The sequence below is a fragment of the Urtica dioica genome, chromosome 2 (genome assembly GCF_054948205.1).
Source record: "Urtica dioica subsp. dioica isolate 48M chromosome 2, U.dioica_male_clone48M_v1_H2, whole genome shotgun sequence".
NCBI classification, from domain to species: domain Eukaryota; kingdom Viridiplantae; phylum Streptophyta; class Magnoliopsida; order Rosales; family Urticaceae; genus Urtica; species Urtica dioica.
Genome location: NC_142757.1, coordinates 52182439 through 52200461, shown reverse-complemented (window position 1 = coordinate 52200461; position 18023 = coordinate 52182439). Strand labels below are relative to the sequence as shown.

Genomic DNA, 18023 nt, shown 5'->3' with positions numbered 1-18023 from the left:
GTTTATCACAGACACGTCACAGACTGTGCCACTGCCATGACATAAAATTACCTCGAATAATATATGATATATCTATAATAATTTATTTACGCGTTATCTCACTCACATGCCACTGAATCATGCATGGGCCATAAATATTACATCGCAACTGCAATGCAAGAGAGCAAAATAGATATTACGTTTATTTAAAACGTGGTGTCATAGCATTTCTCACTCTCACCTAACTTTACGTGTCCTCAATACTACTGATGAGTAAACCAGCTCTTATATTTAAAACGTTCCCATTATAACGTCCTCTCTCAAAAAAATCTTTATCCGAATATCAAACCCAGAATTTGATTAAAAAAATAAAATGGACGACATGAGAGGAAGCATTGCGTTCTTCACAACTTACCGGCCGCCGGTGCAGCTGGACTTGTTCTCGGCTCCGGTCCCGTCGGCTCCGGTCCCGCCGAAGTCGAAGGCCGACGAGATTCACTTGACGGACGGCGAGTCCTACAACTACAACGGCCACGTCATCCCTCCGGCGGCTCTCAAGACCATCCTGAAACGCCCGAAGCTCGCCGGCCAAGCCACCGACGCCGACGTGGACTCCGGCAGAGTCTCGGGACTGGTGTTCGTGTCGGAACGAGGCGGAGCCGGCCTCGAGACGCTGCACATATCTCTCCGCGCTGACGAAAAGAATGTCGAAGTCTTTGGCTTCTCCGATGTGTTCGGGACCTACGGCGACGTACGGATGGAGGACAGCGGGTGCATCGCCGGCGACCATTTTGTGTACATTTCCACGAAGGACGACCCCAAAAAGCGCCGTCAGCCATGGACCGCCGTTTTCAAGACCAACCTCAAGACCGGGAAAACTGACCGCCTAACTCCCCTAGGTTTACTTCTTCTTTGACTTTTCAACGTTTAACAGCAAATATCATGGCATCGTTTTAATTATTTATTTGTTTTATGAAAATCGTGGTAATTTTGTGAGTGGGACCCACCTCGCTATCACGTTTTAATTACTTCTAAGAACGAGCGTAATCTTTAGAAAGAAATTTATAGTTTTATAAAGGATGTAATCGGGTTGGGCTAGTCAGTTATTTCATGTGCTATCAATCCGAATTCTTATAACTAATTTTTTAGTTTTAAAGTCCAAATCAACGCGATTGAAAAATAAAATCAAATTAAACCAACCATCTTAAAAATAATCAAGTTAGTTTGAGTTGATTTTTTCGAATTATAATTCTCAACAAATGACTTTATAACTCGAATAAAAATCATATATGTCTATTATATCTAGTACGGTATGACAAATAAAATTAAAATTTTACTTATTTTAAAAAAATTTACGTATTAAAATAAAAATTACACATATTTTTAATTACTAAATCTTCATGTATTCGCAACTAATAAAACATAATATTGTGTATTGTTGGACTTAATTATAATATTATTACAAAATTGATATATATATTTTTTAACAATAGTACATATAAAATATTTGCATATCTTAAAAAAATTAAAGGATTAACACTATTAAGTTGGCTTCATCGGATGGATTGATTACAACCCAAAAACTTCATCGGATGGATTGATTACAACATAAACTTCATCGGATTGGATTGGTTACAATCCAACTCGAAAAAATTGCGGTTTGGATATTAGTTACAATCCAAACTTTATCGGATTTTAATGAGACGGTTTTAAAAAAAAAGTGCGGTTTTATTTTAACGATCGGATTGTTCGATTTGACGGTTTTCATAATTATGACTGTGTATACCTAATATATATTTTCCGCTGCTAATTTGCTTTTTATAATATATCATGTTTTATTTTAAAAACCAAAAAAAAAATTACATATTCTACATTAAAAAACAAAATATATAGACACTTATATAAACACCTATAGATAATGGATTTTCAATTACCCAAATATGTGATTTAGGATAATTTTTTATTTGTAAACAAAATACAATATTATTAAATTGTAACGCATATTTGTTACTTTGAACACATTTTTTATGGTTTCATCCTTCCATTCCAGGCTATATTTGGGTGGAAAAATTATATAAAATAGGTATTGAAATTAATTGATTAACAAGTACTTCTAGATAAAGTTTCAATTTTTTAACAAAATAGTCCAATGTTATTTTCTCAGCATGTTTTAACATTTTTATTACAAATTTTGAGGCCTTATGTAAGTAATTTATACAAATAATTTATCGCTTACAAAAATATTATCACGGGTCAAAAAATGATTGAAACCTGGTGCTTGAACATTTGAACCATTTCACTAATTACAAATGTTAACCTTGATTATTTTACGAATTTATTAAATTTAATTAGTTATATAGCTATTCCATCTCAATTGTCTCTCTCTTCTAACTTTTTTGTTTGTTTCCAAAATAATTTTGTTAATTTTCGGACATAATTGAGAATTTTGATTTCCATGCTTTCCTTTAAATCTTGATTTTCTTCGGAACTTTCATCATCATCGATTATAAAGTCCGGGCCCAAAACATGTGTTGTGAACAGGAATTGCGGATTTGAGCCCGTCGGTGTCGCCGTCGGGAGAGAAAGTTGCGGTGGCATCGTTCGAGAGGAAAGGCGGTTGGCGTGGAGAGATCGAAGACCTTATGACCGACATTTACATGATGAACGTCGATGGAACTGAACGGTGCCTCGTCATAGAGAACGGAGGGTGGCCCACGTGGGGGAGCGATGACGTCATCTTCTTCCACCGCAAGGTCTACTGCAAGGACCCCAAGGTCGGCGACCACTGGGGCGTCTTCCGAGCTGACATCTCCGGCGGGATATTCCCCGTTGCCGATACCCCAAGGGTCACTCCAGAAGATATCGACGCCATCACCCCCGCCGCCATTGATGCCAACACCGTAGCCGTGGCGACAATCCGGAAGAAATCGAAATTTGACGACGTCCGTACAGAAGAGCAATACCGTCACATTGAGATTTTCAGCTTCGGCGGAGGAGGAGGTAGTCCGGTGAAGATCACTCAAAAGACAAGACCCAAAGCCGATCATTTCAACCCCTTCGTGATCGACGGTGGGAAGTGCATCGGATATCACCGCACAAGGAGTGACACCATCAAGGTTTCCAATCGTTAATTTATTCCGTCAAGGATCAAGGGGTCTAATTAAAGCTTCTTATAAGGTCATGTTTCTCATTGTCAATTAGTTTTGAGATGAAATTTTTTGCGACAGGTTGAAAGGAAATTCCACACGCTGGAGTCTCCCATGAAGGACGTCGGACTGTTTCGAGTCTCCGGCGTCTTCCCGACGTTCTCAACAGACGGCTCGCAGCTCGCTTTCGTCGACAACGAGTTCAAGGCCGTGTGGCTGGCCGATAAAGACGGCCTGAGAGTCGTTTTCGATGTAAACAATTAATTATTCTTACACTGTTTAGGAGGTGATAAATAAATAAATGACTAAAGCAATCCGTATTGTGAAATTGTAGACGAGCAAACCGGACAGCGTGTTCTCGCCGGTGTTTAACCAAGACCCAAAAAAAGATATATTGTATGTGTGCATGGGACCTTCTTTCAAAGCTGATGAAAATTTGGATATCTATGCCATCCCTGACGTGTCCAGCGCTAAGCAGCATCGGAACAAGCTCACTAAAGCCACCGACTCCAACAACGCCTTCCCATCCACCAATCCAGAAGGTATATAAGATTCTCCAATGCTAACACCATTTTAGTGGAATTTTTACCAAAAATATAGTGCAATTTTAAATTTGTTCCAAAAAGTACTGCACTATATTTTACACCAAAACGAATATTCTAAGAATTTTTTTATAGTTAAATTGATTTAATTTAATTATCTAGTAATGATATATCTTATTTAAAATGTATACGCTTAAATGATTTAATATGAATTGATTAGATTATAATAATATTTTAATAGTTTGTGTAATTTATATTATGCTAAATATAAATTTTCGATGTTACAATACCTCAATTATATTTATGGAGTTTTAGAATTCTCCATTCAAGATATGATTTAACAGTAATTACGTACGAGCAAGTACGCATAATAAAGTTTTCTTAAACTAATTTATAGCTAAAATATATAGTCACGTTTTTTTATATAGATTTTGTATTGTCATCATTCTCCTTGCAAGAAATAAAATATCTTACAATCAGTTTGGAACGTATTTACCAGCTAAAATAATTTTTTACACTGAAATTTTGTTTCATTGATGTTTGGTTTTTTTTACCAAAAAAAAAAAAAATATTTTGAATAGTCTAATCTAATGACTATGCATTAATATTAAAGTCCAACCATTTAAATGTAAAAGAATAATCTAATTCATTCCCAACACTTTCTTACTGTGACGCGTAGATGTTGTCTAAATTTTGGACTATTCTCTTAATTATGAGATGATTAAACTAAATGTTAGTGGGTCTAAATGAGCCTCACATTATTTTTTTTTATAACACAATTTAATATGCATGCGAAATAGATTTTAAAATTTTATAAAAACAAATAGTTTCAATATCTTTGGGAGGGAGTCGTAAAAAGGCACTCGCGTAATAGAGTTGGTAGATTATTTGAGCTAAAATTATGTAATATTATGCAGGGACGAAAATTGTATTTCGATCGACAAGGGACGGGGGAGAAAAGAAGCACAAGAATCTGTACATAATGGAGAACGCGCAGCAAGGCGAGTACGGCGACGGGACGGTGACGAGGCTGACGAACGGCGAGTGGACCGATACTCACTGCCAGTGGTCTCCGAGCGGCGATTGGATCGTCTTCTCGTCGACCCGCGACAAGGAAAAGGGAGCCGATGATCTCGACAACGGCCTCGACCCCGGCTACTTCGCGGTGTACCTCGTCAAGTGGGACGAGCCGACCACGGTGGTTCGGGTCGTGGGAAGCGGGTCGGACCCGTTCCTCGCGGGCCACGTGAACCACCCCTTTTTCAGCCCGGACGGGAAGAGCATCGTCGTGGTCGCCGACCTCGCGGCCGTCTCCGCGGACCCCATGTCCCTCCCGCTCTTCGTGCACTCCGTCCGGCCCTACGGGGACATCTTCACCGTCGATATCGACCCGGACCACATCGAGAAGAACAAGGACGTGGAAAAGTTCACGCGGATCACGCATAGCCGGTACGAGAACTCGACGGCGTCGTGGACCGCGTTCTCCACCACCGACCCCCGCGCGGCGTGGAATCTCGACATCGACCACGAGCAGCCGTCTTATTACGCTCCGGCGTGTCCGTACATGCACAGCGACGGGGGCGAGAGCTGGCACATGACCGGCCACCTCGTCATCCCTAAGAGATCCTGTTAAAATGGCTCTCTAGCTACGTCTTGGGATATGTATTACTACTCTTTATATAATGCAAATTTGAATGTTTTTCTTTAAGTTGGATTGTTTGAAGACATTTTCATCTATTTATCTACGCTAATAAAATTTACATGCTTTTGGACTCCGCTTGGAAATATATAAGGATGTATAATTTGCAGCAGCTACATTATGATCACACTATTGTGATTCCCTCTGTTCTACGGTACTACTTGTATCTGTTGAAATGAAAAGCGCATTTTTAGCCTCATATAAACAGCATAAACTTGTAATTTTATTCATGGTTCTTTGTTTCATACACATATATCTATATATTTAATAATTTTAATTGTTATTTTGGGCTCTATTTAACTTTATAAATTCATAATTTTTACATAATATTTTTCTAGGGAATAAATAATACACCATTAAAAAACATAAATATAAAAATTACATATTATTAATTAAGTTAATTATTATAAAAAATTAGCATACTAAATTATTTAAGCTGTGTTGTCGCTGAAGTTATTTTTGAAGTTTGACTGGTTAAGGCATTTTCATATCTATCTACACAAATAAAATTGACATTCTTCTGGATCCCGCTCGGAAAAGTATAATTCCTTTTACTGCCACATTCTGATCATGCTGCGTATTGTTATTCCCTCTCTTTGTACCTGTTGATGACCGTATTTTTAGCCAAATACAAATATCATAAAATGACAAGAGACGCAAACACACAAATCATATGACAAATCCATTAAATGTATGCATAATTGAAACCTACTTCGTAATAATGGAAAAAAAAAAAATTGATATTGGGTTTTGTTATTCACTACTACAAAATTGTGCGTTTTTTATATTCACTGCTACAAGATTTGGAAAACACTTTAAAAAAAACCCCGAAATCGGATATGAAACTTCACAAACCACTCTATCTCACATAAAACGTATATCTAATGTAAATCCCTAAACCATAAATATTAAAGAAAATAATAAATGAAAAATAAAATCAACATAAAGAACAAATACATATGAAGAGCTAAAATGAACTTAACCTCTACCTCTAACCATTCTGATGGCCGTGAGGAGGAAGAAGTAAGATTATGATGAGGGGAGAAAAAGAAGAATTTAATAATCAACTAGCTCACTTTAAATCTGAGAATTTCATTTTAACCAACGTTCTAAAATATTTCGTAAAATAACTATTTTTTTTTTTGCTAATGTGATAATTTTTAAATGTGTAACATTTTGGAATATGCCTTTCAATAACTAGTAAGCAGTTTATTTTTTATTTTTTTTTTTATAAAAAATAAATATTAATTTTGTTTCCATAATAATAGAGTAGCTATTGAACAGATATCCCTAAAAAAAGTTATTAAACAAATATTTTTCAACGTCTCTCTCTCTCTCTCTCTCAATACGATGAGCGGTGGTCACGTTGCCAGTTTCTTTAAAGATGGCTGAATTAGGTATTGAGGTTAATAATCCTTACGTTCCAATTCGTGTATTTTAATGATAAAGTGTTTTGAACCAATGATTAATATCATGGTCACAATTTTGAAATACTAAAGAACTGATGAAATTTGGTAAATAAATTTCTAATGGTCATAGTTGCAAATATCCAAAAGAGTTTCCAACTTCCAAAATAACTTGTGCGTATAATTTTTTTTTATTTATAGGAAAACCTAACACTTATCAATAAAATAACAAATAAGTAGGTAATTAGACCATTTATATAGTATTTACGAAAAATTGACTGTATAATAATGTGAAAGTGTAAATATGAGTATATACGTAATTGAAATGTAAAATAAAAAACATCTCTAAATAATAAATAAAAAGTCATGGACTTTCTTTTTATCACCATTTGTAAAAGCTAGAAAGGAAAGTAGAGTTTGGAGAAATATTCAAATGATATAAAAAGATTCATTACAACACAGTTCGAGCTTAATACGCACAGAGAATCAGTTACGACTCTAACTAACCCCACGCGAGCTCATCAATCCCTTAATACAGTCAGACAAGTACGTACACACGTAATTTTTTTATTTTTTTTTATTTATTTTTGGCTCGAAACATACACACGTAATTCACTTAATTAACACCATTGGAGCTTATCACGAAGCGCTTCTTTTTTCAATGTGGGTATTTTATTAATTTTCTAATATCTTTTGAAACCAACATTGAGAAGCAGCGCACGAGCAAAAGTCGGTACGTGTGACAACAACCGCAATCTGGGCGACGCCAAAGGTGGACACGGATAAAGTCGCAATCCATGAGGCGGCGAAATCAACGAATTTGAAGAGCGGGCAACGGTGGTGATATTCTTGGCGAGCAAAGTGGAAGTGTGAAACGATCTCCTCATGCCTGTAGTTTCTCCGAAACCATACAAAGTCGGGAACGTCCTGAGCTTATCCATGTCATCACCTCTTATTGTGGCGAACCGGAGCGTGTTCTCGTCTTTGGCGTCCTTGGCATTGTTTTCGTCGCTCGCCTCTCCATTCTTCAGCCTCTCCCCCGCACTGGAGTCTATGCGATTCACGCTCGCGATCACAGGAGACGAGCCGACACTTGGAAAAAAATAGAAAAAAATGATATGAAGTAGCTAATTCAAACTATGACTTTCGCAAAATAGTCATAGTTTCTCTAGGTATAGTAAAATAGCCAATTGAGAGTACTACGACTTTTAATCCTGCCTCGATTAATTTTAATCCAGCATTCATAAAGCTTACATTTTGTATTTATAGTTCGTTGGGATTAAATTTAATCCAGCCTAGATTAATCTTACTTGGGCTAATTTGCTTATAATTGACAAACTATGGCTATTTTGCAAAAGCTTAAGTTCTATTTGGCTATATAGCCGCTTGACCCAAAAAAATAATGCATGTTCAAGGACGAAGTCAAGTTAGGGGACTAATATGCGAAAAAAGTTGAAGGATGGTTAATTCGTATATATTTGAGATAAATTTAAAAAAAAATTAAAAATCGTGAAAAAGTGCAAATTTTTTTTTAGGGTGACTATAACACCCCTGAGCTCTATGTGGCTTCGTTACTGTGCATGTTGTTACCATGAAAAAAAAAAAGAAAAAAAACCAAACTTTGGCATAACATTATATAAGGTAAGTACGTTAATGGGAAGCGCAAAATACTTACGTGTAGGAGTAATAGACCTTGAGGATTTGTTTGGTGATGGGCTTAGGCACTTTAGGGAAAGTTAGGTCAACAGAGACTTTGCAGACCTCTTTGCTGTGGAGATTGCCGCACCACACCGTCACTGATCCACCGTGGTTGGTCTGCGGATAGTTTCCAGAGTTGACCTTTTTCACAGTTGACGTGCTGGTGTCAAACGGCGCGATTATGAGCTTCAGGTCCTTAAGGACGACTTGTAGAAGCCTCGCCAAACACTCTGAGATGGCGGTACTCATGTTCTGGTTTTGTACGTCTGTCGCAATGGTCTTCAGTTCCTGCTCATTTTTTATATTCAATTTTTTTATTTTTGGGTAGTTTGAAATCCGAAAAAGTGGAGGAAAAATGAAAATAATAGGAAAATGAATTTACGAGAGAAAATAAAATTGTAAGTTGTGTTTAGAAGTCACGAAAAATATGAGAGAAAATTGAGAGGAAAATAAAGAAAATACACATAAATGTGGTCTCCACGTAAACAAACTTATAAGGATTCTCATTTTTCATCCGATTTTTTTTTTTAAAAAAAGGAATTTTCACTTTAATTATATACATTCTCTCACATTTTCTCTACTACTTTTTTTTTCTATCATATTTTCTTTCTCTGTGGAATCCCAAAACTTCAAGCTACCAGAAAATTAGTGAAATCTTGTTATAGATTTTTTTAACAAAAAATTGGCTACGTAAGCCACCTAAACTATAGTAATTGTAAATTAGCTAACCTTTGATAAATACTTTGTAAATAGCCAACTTGCATACGTGGCAGCCCATTAACTACCTAAAATATATGTTTGGTTGTGTTAAATAAGGCTTTTATTAATCTGTTAATAAGTTTACTTGGCTATTTACAAGAAATTAACCAAAAGTGGGTTATATCTCAATCCACTATATCCATGTGGCTATATAACTTAATAACCTTTTTTTTAACCTTATTTTTATGTTGTCTGGTGTTTATGTGGTGTATGTATACATATTTATGTATATATGTAGATACATATGTATATATATATATAGATATATATATATAATTTAATTAAATGAGAGTGTTACTTAGAGGTACATATATACTTATATATATTTACTAAATTGTTTGGCTATGATATAAATAAAGGGAAATGAAAATGCTCAATATTTAGATAAAACATTATTTAATTATATACTCATTCATTTTTTCCTTTGACAAAAATATCAAATTTTACTATTTAGTAGCGTCGTAGCTAATTGTACCTTTAAGTTCAAACATAAATTTTAGCAGCGAAAGTATTTACGCATAACTAAATTTGCAAAAAAAAAAAGAATGAATATATAAATATCGATTAGAGCAAATCCTGAGTATTTTTGTCGTTATTTCTCCTTTAAATAAAGTATATAAAAATACTAGATATATATACATATTGGGATACGTGATCAATAGTGATTTTCACTATAAAATAAATGAAAAGATATCAGATATGATTAGTATATATACATATTTCGAATTACATATTTATTGATATATATGGGAAGCAAATCACGTGAAAGTGGAGTATGGCTTTTAGAAGATTTCTTTTAGTGGGTGGAGGATAGTTGAGAGAAATCTGCGCACCGTTTATAATGTCTATAGCTTTTTTTTTTAATAAAATTGTTATATTCACACGATTTCTTATCATTTAGCCTATAAATAAGCCTGACCTAGAAAAAGCATTCTTTTTCTTTCTTGTTCACCGTTTCCTTTACCGGTCTCTCTGTCTCTTTCTTTTCTTCTCTATAAACTCTAGTCACCAAATAAACGATCCTACACACTTCGTTCTCAAGTTCTATGAGTGTTAAAGATTAATTTTTTTTCACAATCATCTGAGAAATTAGGTATGTAATTCGTGGTTTTCTCAAATTAATTTCTATGTTATTTGTTGTTTTATTTTGAATGAGCTTTTAGATTAAAAGAAAGTTTTTGGTTCGGATTCAATCAAAATTGTTTAATAAAACGCTTACTGTGACTTCAAAATTTATTATTTTGTGTTGATAATTTTTGCAAAAATTATTTTTACATGTCTTCTATTTAAATTTTAAATCGAAAAATATTTTTATTAAATAGGTAATATTTTCCGATTATTCTCTAATCAGTGCACCGACATGTTTCACTCGTTCTGGCCTAATATCAAAACGATTTTTAAATGCTTAGTATGAAATTGTTCGTTAATTATGTTAATTAAAAAGTTTTTCCACTGTTCGCTATTGTGTGAGTCTTTTCAAATATATATAAAAAAAATTCAATAAACAAAGTTTATGTATCAGCGATTTAGAAAAACGACGCGCAGACAATTTTTTACACAAGTTTTAAAGTAAGATTTTATACTTGAATTATTTTTAATAAATAGTTAAAGTGTGCTTTGTGATTTTGGTGCCTTTACAAAAAGTGTTCAGAATTATGTTTTATAGTTATTGAAATTTTTATAGAAGTTTTCTAGGAGTTTTAGTTTTTTTCCCGGAACTCTAATAGCCCCGGGTATTTTAGTTATTTGCGTTGAATGTCGCGTCCGAAAATTTTTAGAACCTAAAGCATGTCTTGAATCCTTTTCTTAACTAATCTCCGATAGTCTTTAATTCCGATTAGGTTTCAAATCAAGTAGAACTTTCAATTCCATCTTCGATTAAAGAGCTTTATTCCCGATTTGTCAATGTGTGAATAATCTCACTAAAACACATATTATTTCAAAATTAAATATGATGATTGTGTAATTCATGATATGGTTTGTTCATAACTTTATATGTTTGAGTGTGTGTTTCGTTATTTATTGTGTTATTGATTTTAGTAGTTTGTGAGATTTATATTATTCTCACTGAGCGTGAACTCATTCCCTCGAAGAAAAAAAATATACGTCTGCGTTGTAGGTAAACAAACTATGAAGAACTGAGTAGGGCGGACTAGCGGCGTCGATAGCGAGAGGGTTGTGTCATGGTTGTCATTCACGAAATAAGTCTTTTGCTAAAAATTATTAAGAATCAAATTTTAAGGTTTTTAATTTCATTTATTTCAGAGTTATGAAGTTTCAAAAAAATTTCTAATTTGGTTAAAAATTTTAGATTATGGAATATGTTTTACTATTTTTTCCGTTATGTTTGATTTTAAATTAATACTTTATATTTTTATATTTGGTTAAGTACTTCTCATGAGATTTTTGAGACGCAGCTTTCATACTTCTTTTATATTTGGTTTATTTAAAATTCTTTTATATTTGATTTTTAAACTTTCATACTTCTTTTATATTTTAAAAAAAAAAATTCTCAGAATTTTCAAAAGAATTTTCTAAAGTTTAAAAAGTAAAATAGTCCGATAAGTCGGGTCGTCACATTCTCTCTATCCAAATAACTATAAAAAGAGGAGATATTTCATTTTCCTTTTTCAGAGTTTGAAAAGGAGCTTTAATCCATAAAGATATTGAAAATATGAGCCATAAATACAGTTATCATTTTTTTTCTGATTTTATTTTTATTTTTACATGCAATCTTCGTCTTAGGTAAAGTATAAGAGTATCAAATAGATCAATTTTTATTTCATTTTATTAGATAAATACAAAAAAAGACTATTACTATAAATAAACAAATAAAATATGAGGGGCCAATTAAGCTGCCCCTGCTTAGGGGTACCCGACTAACAAAATTTATTTCGTAATTTCAATTTAATTGTCCATTTCTTTTTTAGATCTAGTCTCGGTTTGAAATAATAGAATATAATTCAAGATAAGCGAATTTTAAGAGCCATCATTTCGATGGATTTTTAAATAATCCCACATTAGAAATATAGTTGGATACATGTACTTTAAAAATTTATACCTAACATCATATTTAACGAGATATTAGAGTCCAACAACTACAAGGAGCACTCGGTCTAAAATAATTAGATACACTAAAATTAACGAATTATAAAAACCACTGACAACCATCTCACTTATTCTACAGCACTAGTATTTATATTTGTATTAATTTTGATTTTTGAATACTTCAAATCTATCTCACCGAAAACGAAATAAAACTAGTTTATAAAGATTAAACTGACACAATACTTGATCCAAAACATACTTAATTAGTTAATAAAGCGTAATCACGTGAGCACAAAAATTATATAAATACTGTATAACATAATACAGTATATATATATATATATATATATATATATATATATATATATATATATATGACATTCCTAACTAGTATATTTTAAACATCACATTTTGGACTCGTTTGAAAACTTATTTAAAAATAGTCAAACAATACGAATAAGTCATTCGAATTTTCTATTTTGTTTTCTTTTAAAGCAGTTTTTTTTTCATTTAATGACTGTCTCTCTCTCTCTCTCTCTGATTTATTTTTCTATTTTTTTTGCTACGGTTGATCATTCTCTCTCTCAAATATAACTGTTATTAGCTATTTTCTTAAACGTTTGCAAACGATGGCTACATCAAAATTTTGTAATTTATTTTTTATTATAAATCTACAATGCCTTATATATATATATATATATATATATATATATATATATATATATATATATATATATATATATATGTGGTATTCTTAAAAAAAAAATTAAGCTCTCTTAACACTATACTGGAAAACATAGACTTGAATGCATTACCCAAAAAAAAAAAAATCGAGTTACTTTGTTAGGTTAATAATTTTGGGTTATACTTATAGTCGTACTCGTTATTTCATTTTCATTCTATTGATAACTAATAGAATATACTAATTTTGGACGAAAATACTCTTAATTCAAAAGTTCAATTTCAGATATTATTAAACTAATGGGTCTAATATTGATATTTTCATTATTTTTTGTCTAAAAAATGAAATTTCTCTTATTAAACCGGTTCTAGTAATCTTTTGTCCAGATGTAATGACACACGTCGAAATTTAATATTTTAGTTTTGTGTAACCATCTACTGTCACTGACTCACTGTCAAGCCAGCATAAAGTCTTTCCATAATAATTTAAATCTAAAGTAAAATTAAATGAAAAATCAATGACTACGGCAGCAACAAAAAAAAAAAAAAAAAAAAATCTGAAACAACATATATCACTTTTTATTCTGACGTCTGGTATATATTGCTTCAGTCAATGAAGACTCTTTAATCAAGACACATAAATAGAGTATCAACATACCTCGGGCGTACGGTTGGCGCCAAAACCAAACGTGTAAACCGGAACATCGTCGTCACCACCGCGGTTTTGCTGGCCATCCGAAATGAGTATGATCGCCGCGTCTCGGCCGGAGCTGAGCTTGCGCTCCTTCAAAACCCTCAGCCCAATCTCCATACCCTTGGTGATGTTAGTATTCCCTCCGGTGTCGAGTGCGTTGACCAGAGCCTCGATCTCCGGCCGCGACTTGTCGGTGACCTGCCGGAGCGGGCAGAGCCTGGCGGCGCCGTCGGAGAAGGTGACGACGGAGAGGCGGTCGATGGGGCTGAGCTTGGCAATCACGAACTGCATGGCGGTCTTCATCTTCTCGAGCTTCTCGTCGTCTTTCATGCTTTTGCTGACGTCGAGGACTGTGACGAGGTCAACGCCCGAGCGTTCTACGCCAGTGCGGGAGCTGGAGCTGGTCACCAGAATCTCAGCCCTGTAATCCGTCTTCTCTAACGGCGCGTCTACGTCGTTTATCATCATTAACTTTGTGTTTAATTCGCCTGGGAACGAAACCAGCTTTCTCGCTCCATCTGGAAAAAAGTTCAAATTTTTAATTTTTATTATTTGTTAATTTCGTTATTATTCAATGATTTGTTTTCACTATTTTTCTTGAGCGCAAATGTTCAAGAAGGTCTAATAACCACATGTCTAGATGTAGGCTTAATTGAATATGATATTATTAGAATGTTAATTACATGACTTTCACCAAAAAAAAAAAATTAATTAACGCTTGGAAACGAAACGGGCTTTTCCGCTTCATCAAAAAGTAATTTTTATTTTTATTTTTGGGAGGTATCATATGTAATCAATTATTCAGCACTTAATTTGTTTATAACAAATTAATTGAAGCACATTTATTCGATATATAATGATCATTTCTTGAGCGAAAGTGTTCAAGAAGTCCTTATAATAACAATTTTAAATGTAGGATTTAATACAATATTAAAAAATTATTAGAAGGATGGCTATAAAGAGCAGAAAATTATTGCTACAGTTGACGCTTATAAGTGAACTTAATTGTTTAATATAAAGAAACCCCATTTACGTACCTGGGAGATCTGCAACAATTTGCTCATCGTCGTCGAAGCGCCGTTCTTCAAATGTGTTGGACATTTTTTGTTGTTGCTTGTAAGATGTTCGTTCGTTGTTATGGTGTTTCTGCTTATATTTTAATTTGATAGGGTTTTATTGTGATTAATGTTGTTGCGATAATTTTTTGTGTACAAAACTCGTCTGTATATATATATATATATATATATATATATATATATATATATATATATACCCATGTGTATACCCATGTGATCACGTGGGACTAGAGAGATGTAATTGAATTGAAATTACTAAGACCAACTCTAACCGATTATACCATTTTCTACTCTATTTTACAGTACATGTCACATCAAACACTATCTCATCTCCAACCGAATTCTATTTTTTACACCAAATTGAAATATTAATTTTATATTCAACTTTCTCTTATTTATTTCCATATCCTTGTATTTATTTAATATCTTCCAATTATACCACTTATTCATTATTTATTTAAAATATTAATTTTATATTCAACTTTTTTTTTTTTTTTTTTTTTTTGCATTTCGATATCGTTGTAATGTTACTTCGTTTCGGTATTAATATTAATGTCATTTTAGTTTTTCTCAAACTCTAAATTTCAATGTTGTATTTGAAAATAAAATTAAAATATAAAATATGAATAATTTAAGGATAATTATGATATAATTTTATAAATCAGTGCAAATATATAAATTATAAACTTTACAGGGACTAAAAGAAAATTTAGTGTAGTGAATAGTGTTGCGCCATATTTGGCGCAACATTAAAATCATTTAAACACCCACGCCATTTTGGCGTGGGATATAACGTTCAGTTGGACTCCACCCTGACGCCATTCAGTGGGAACGTTTATCCGACCCGTTAACCCAAAACCCGACCCATTAGATTATTAAAAAAATTAAGATATATACTTTATCTTTAAAATTGTTTGGGTTGGACCTATAACTTATAATTTGGTTTACTATTCTTACTTTTAATTGTATTATGATTGAGTAACAGGTATTATATTTTTTCTCCCGCAATCCGGTGGGTATACCCGTTGCTGGATCCGTTTGAGAAAACGGGTTAAAGGGTACAAGTAGGGATGCCATTATTACTATATGCCTGTTTACCCATCCGTTACTCTGTCTAAACGGATCGGATAATACCCTTTCAAAACGTGTTAATGGGTAATAACTGTTAACATTTAAGCGGGTACGGGTCAAGGAAACCTTTACCCGACCCGTTAACCCGATCCGTTATAATTTGTTTAAAATTAGATATCTTCCAAACTTTAAATTGTTTGTTTTGTAACCATGAATTTAAATTTGCTTTAGTGTTACCGCTTTAAATTATAGTTAGACAATAAATTGTAATTAATAATTTATATATTTAGACCTATTGATTGGTTAATTTTATATAATTTTTTTAATTTTTATTCATGAACCGGGGTAACGGGTATTAAAATTCCACACCCGCTACCCGACGGGTATTACCTGTTATCCGACCCGTTTGAGAAAATGAGTTAACAGGTACGAGTTAACGGGTATTTTTCTAACGTGTACGGGTACCGGTATAAGTGGCCCCGTTCATACCCGTATCCGTTGTCATTCCTAGGTACATATTTACGGACATTTTTTGTAACAGATACCATAATAGGTGCACCGGTTCATACATGTACTCGTTGTCATTCATAATCACACACGCTCAAGTAATTATAAGCGATTAGCAAAACAGGAAAATAAATGACACATATTTGATAACTCAGTTCGGTGATAATGTGCTGAAATTTAATTTAGTCACACACAAGATGCCGTACACAATGAAGATGCGACAATCTGTTCCAATGCAATATATGAAAAATATAAAGCAATGCGTAAAGTAAATGACACAAAGAATAATAACATAGTTCTACTTAGGGGGGAGAGAGAAGGAATTCACTATATAAAAAGTAATTAATAGTACATGATGGTCTTATATGAATGATCCCTATTTTAAGACCATTTTCCTATTACTACTCGTGAATATAATAACTTTAATTGTGTGAATGAATTCGTCAAATACCACCAAGAGCATAAACTTTCTATTATAGTGGTCAACATCTCTGGAAGTTGAAAATAAAAAGTTTACTTAACCATTCACACGGAGAAAATATACGTAGAAGGTCTTCCGCTGACAATCTTCACAAATCAGAAAACTTGCCAAATATACATAATCGGCGCATAGCTGCCAATATGTTTTAATATATTATGGAGCATGTTGTAAGACATCTTGCTGAGACAAACTTGTCACTAAAAAATAAGCCAACAACACATGTAACAACATATACAGTGTGTCGGTGGAAACAATTTAAGATACATAATAGCGGTACAATCGGACTCAGACTCGCTCTTAAGTAGCCATTTCCTCTATGTCGTCGATGAACTGGAATCTAAACTTTCATTAGATCAGAGATCTCTCTCGTATCACGTAGATCGGGTAACCAAATCTTATCATATCTCCTTAAGACTTGGAACTAACAGTCAAAAGGCATCTTAGTACATAAGGATTTCACACTGTCAAAAAATAGATTACATATTATGAATACTTCAACGCCAAAACTTTGGAAACTGAAAATGTAATGTGTAAATCAAATTGGTTGTTTCATATTCCATATTAATATTTTAGCTTGTTCTTTATTTATGACGTTAATTAACTCATGATGCGAAGAATTTTTGTTTTCAAAAACGTATTATTTGGTCATAATTATCTTTTATTTTTATTTTTTTACAAATACTAAATTCTAAAATCCACGTTTTTAAAATCCACCTTGTTCTTTATTTATCACGTTAATTTACATGTTATGAGAAGAATTTTTTCTATTTTAAAAACATATTTGATCATAATAGCATTTTTACAAAAATTGAATTTTAAGATGCCACGTACGTTTTTAGATCTTGCTTAAAGTCCTAAAATACAGTTTGACCGCCTATGGACTATATTCTAATAGCACTATGAAAATTTAAGTTTATTTTTTAGAGCATCTTTAATGGTAAGCAAATACTATATTTGCTTAACTTGACACATAAGGAATTTAAGTTACAACTAATTTAAGTAAATTTGTTCTCTATTGGTAAGCTAAATCACTCTCCTAGTTTAACTTTATCCCACATGTCAATAATTAATATTTTATTATTATTTTCTATTCAATTCCCATTTATTAAATAAAAAAAATAAAATATTGGCCCATTTAATTTGCTAAACTAGTAGCTTAGTTAAGCAAAGTAGCTTAGATAAGCTAATAGATAAAGTGCAAAATAATGGTAAGCAACTAGCTTACAGCTTTTGCTA

At 33.1% G+C, this 18023-nt stretch overlaps 2 protein-coding genes across 2 annotated transcripts; one reads left to right on the top strand and one right to left on the bottom strand.

Annotated features, from left to right (window-relative positions):
- Positions 1-204: 204 nt before the first annotated feature.
- On the top strand, positions 205-5403 carry LOC149405523 (uncharacterized). Its single transcript, XM_089607968.1, has 5 exons — positions 205-878; positions 2521-3095; positions 3207-3377; positions 3460-3667; positions 4585-5403. Exons 1-5 carry the CDS (start codon positions 353-355, stop codon positions 5298-5300), a joined length of 2196 nt encoding a protein of 731 aa, XP_089464094.1. The 5' UTR covers positions 205-352; the 3' UTR covers positions 5301-5403.
- Positions 5404-7171: 1768 nt separating this feature from the next.
- On the bottom strand, positions 7172-14864 carry LOC149405522 (putative E3 ubiquitin-protein ligase WAVH2). Its single transcript, XM_089607258.1, has 4 exons — positions 14690-14864; positions 13617-14170; positions 8448-8758; positions 7172-7864 (listed from the first exon to the last, which is right to left on the bottom strand). The coding sequence occupies exons 1-4, from the start codon at positions 14751-14753 to the stop codon at positions 7456-7458; spliced, it is 1338 nt and encodes a 445-aa protein (XP_089463384.1). The 5' UTR covers positions 14754-14864; the 3' UTR covers positions 7172-7455.
- Between the last annotated feature and the right edge of the window lie 3159 nt (positions 14865-18023).

Coding starts and splice junctions, on each gene's coding strand:
- LOC149405523 (XM_089607968.1), top strand. CDS start 353: ATGGACGACATGAGAGGAAGCATTGCGTTCTTCACAACTTACCGGCCG. Junction 3,096..3,206: donor CAAGGAGTGACACCATCAAG/GTTTCCAATCGT, acceptor TTTTTGCGACAG/GTTGAAAGGAAATTCCACAC. Junction 3,668..4,584: donor CCCATCCACCAATCCAGAAG/GTATATAAGATT, acceptor AATATTATGCAG/GGACGAAAATTGTATTTCGA.
- LOC149405522 (XM_089607258.1), bottom strand. CDS start 14,753: ATGTCCAACACATTTGAAGAACGGCGCTTCGACGACGATGAGCAAATT. Junction 8,759..13,616: donor GCGCCAACCGTACGCCCGAG/GTATGTTGATAC, acceptor AAAAATGAGCAG/GAACTGAAGACCATTGCGAC. Junction 7,865..8,447: donor AAGGTCTATTACTCCTACAC/GTAAGTATTTTG, acceptor TTTTTTTCCAAG/TGTCGGCTCGTCTCCTGTGA.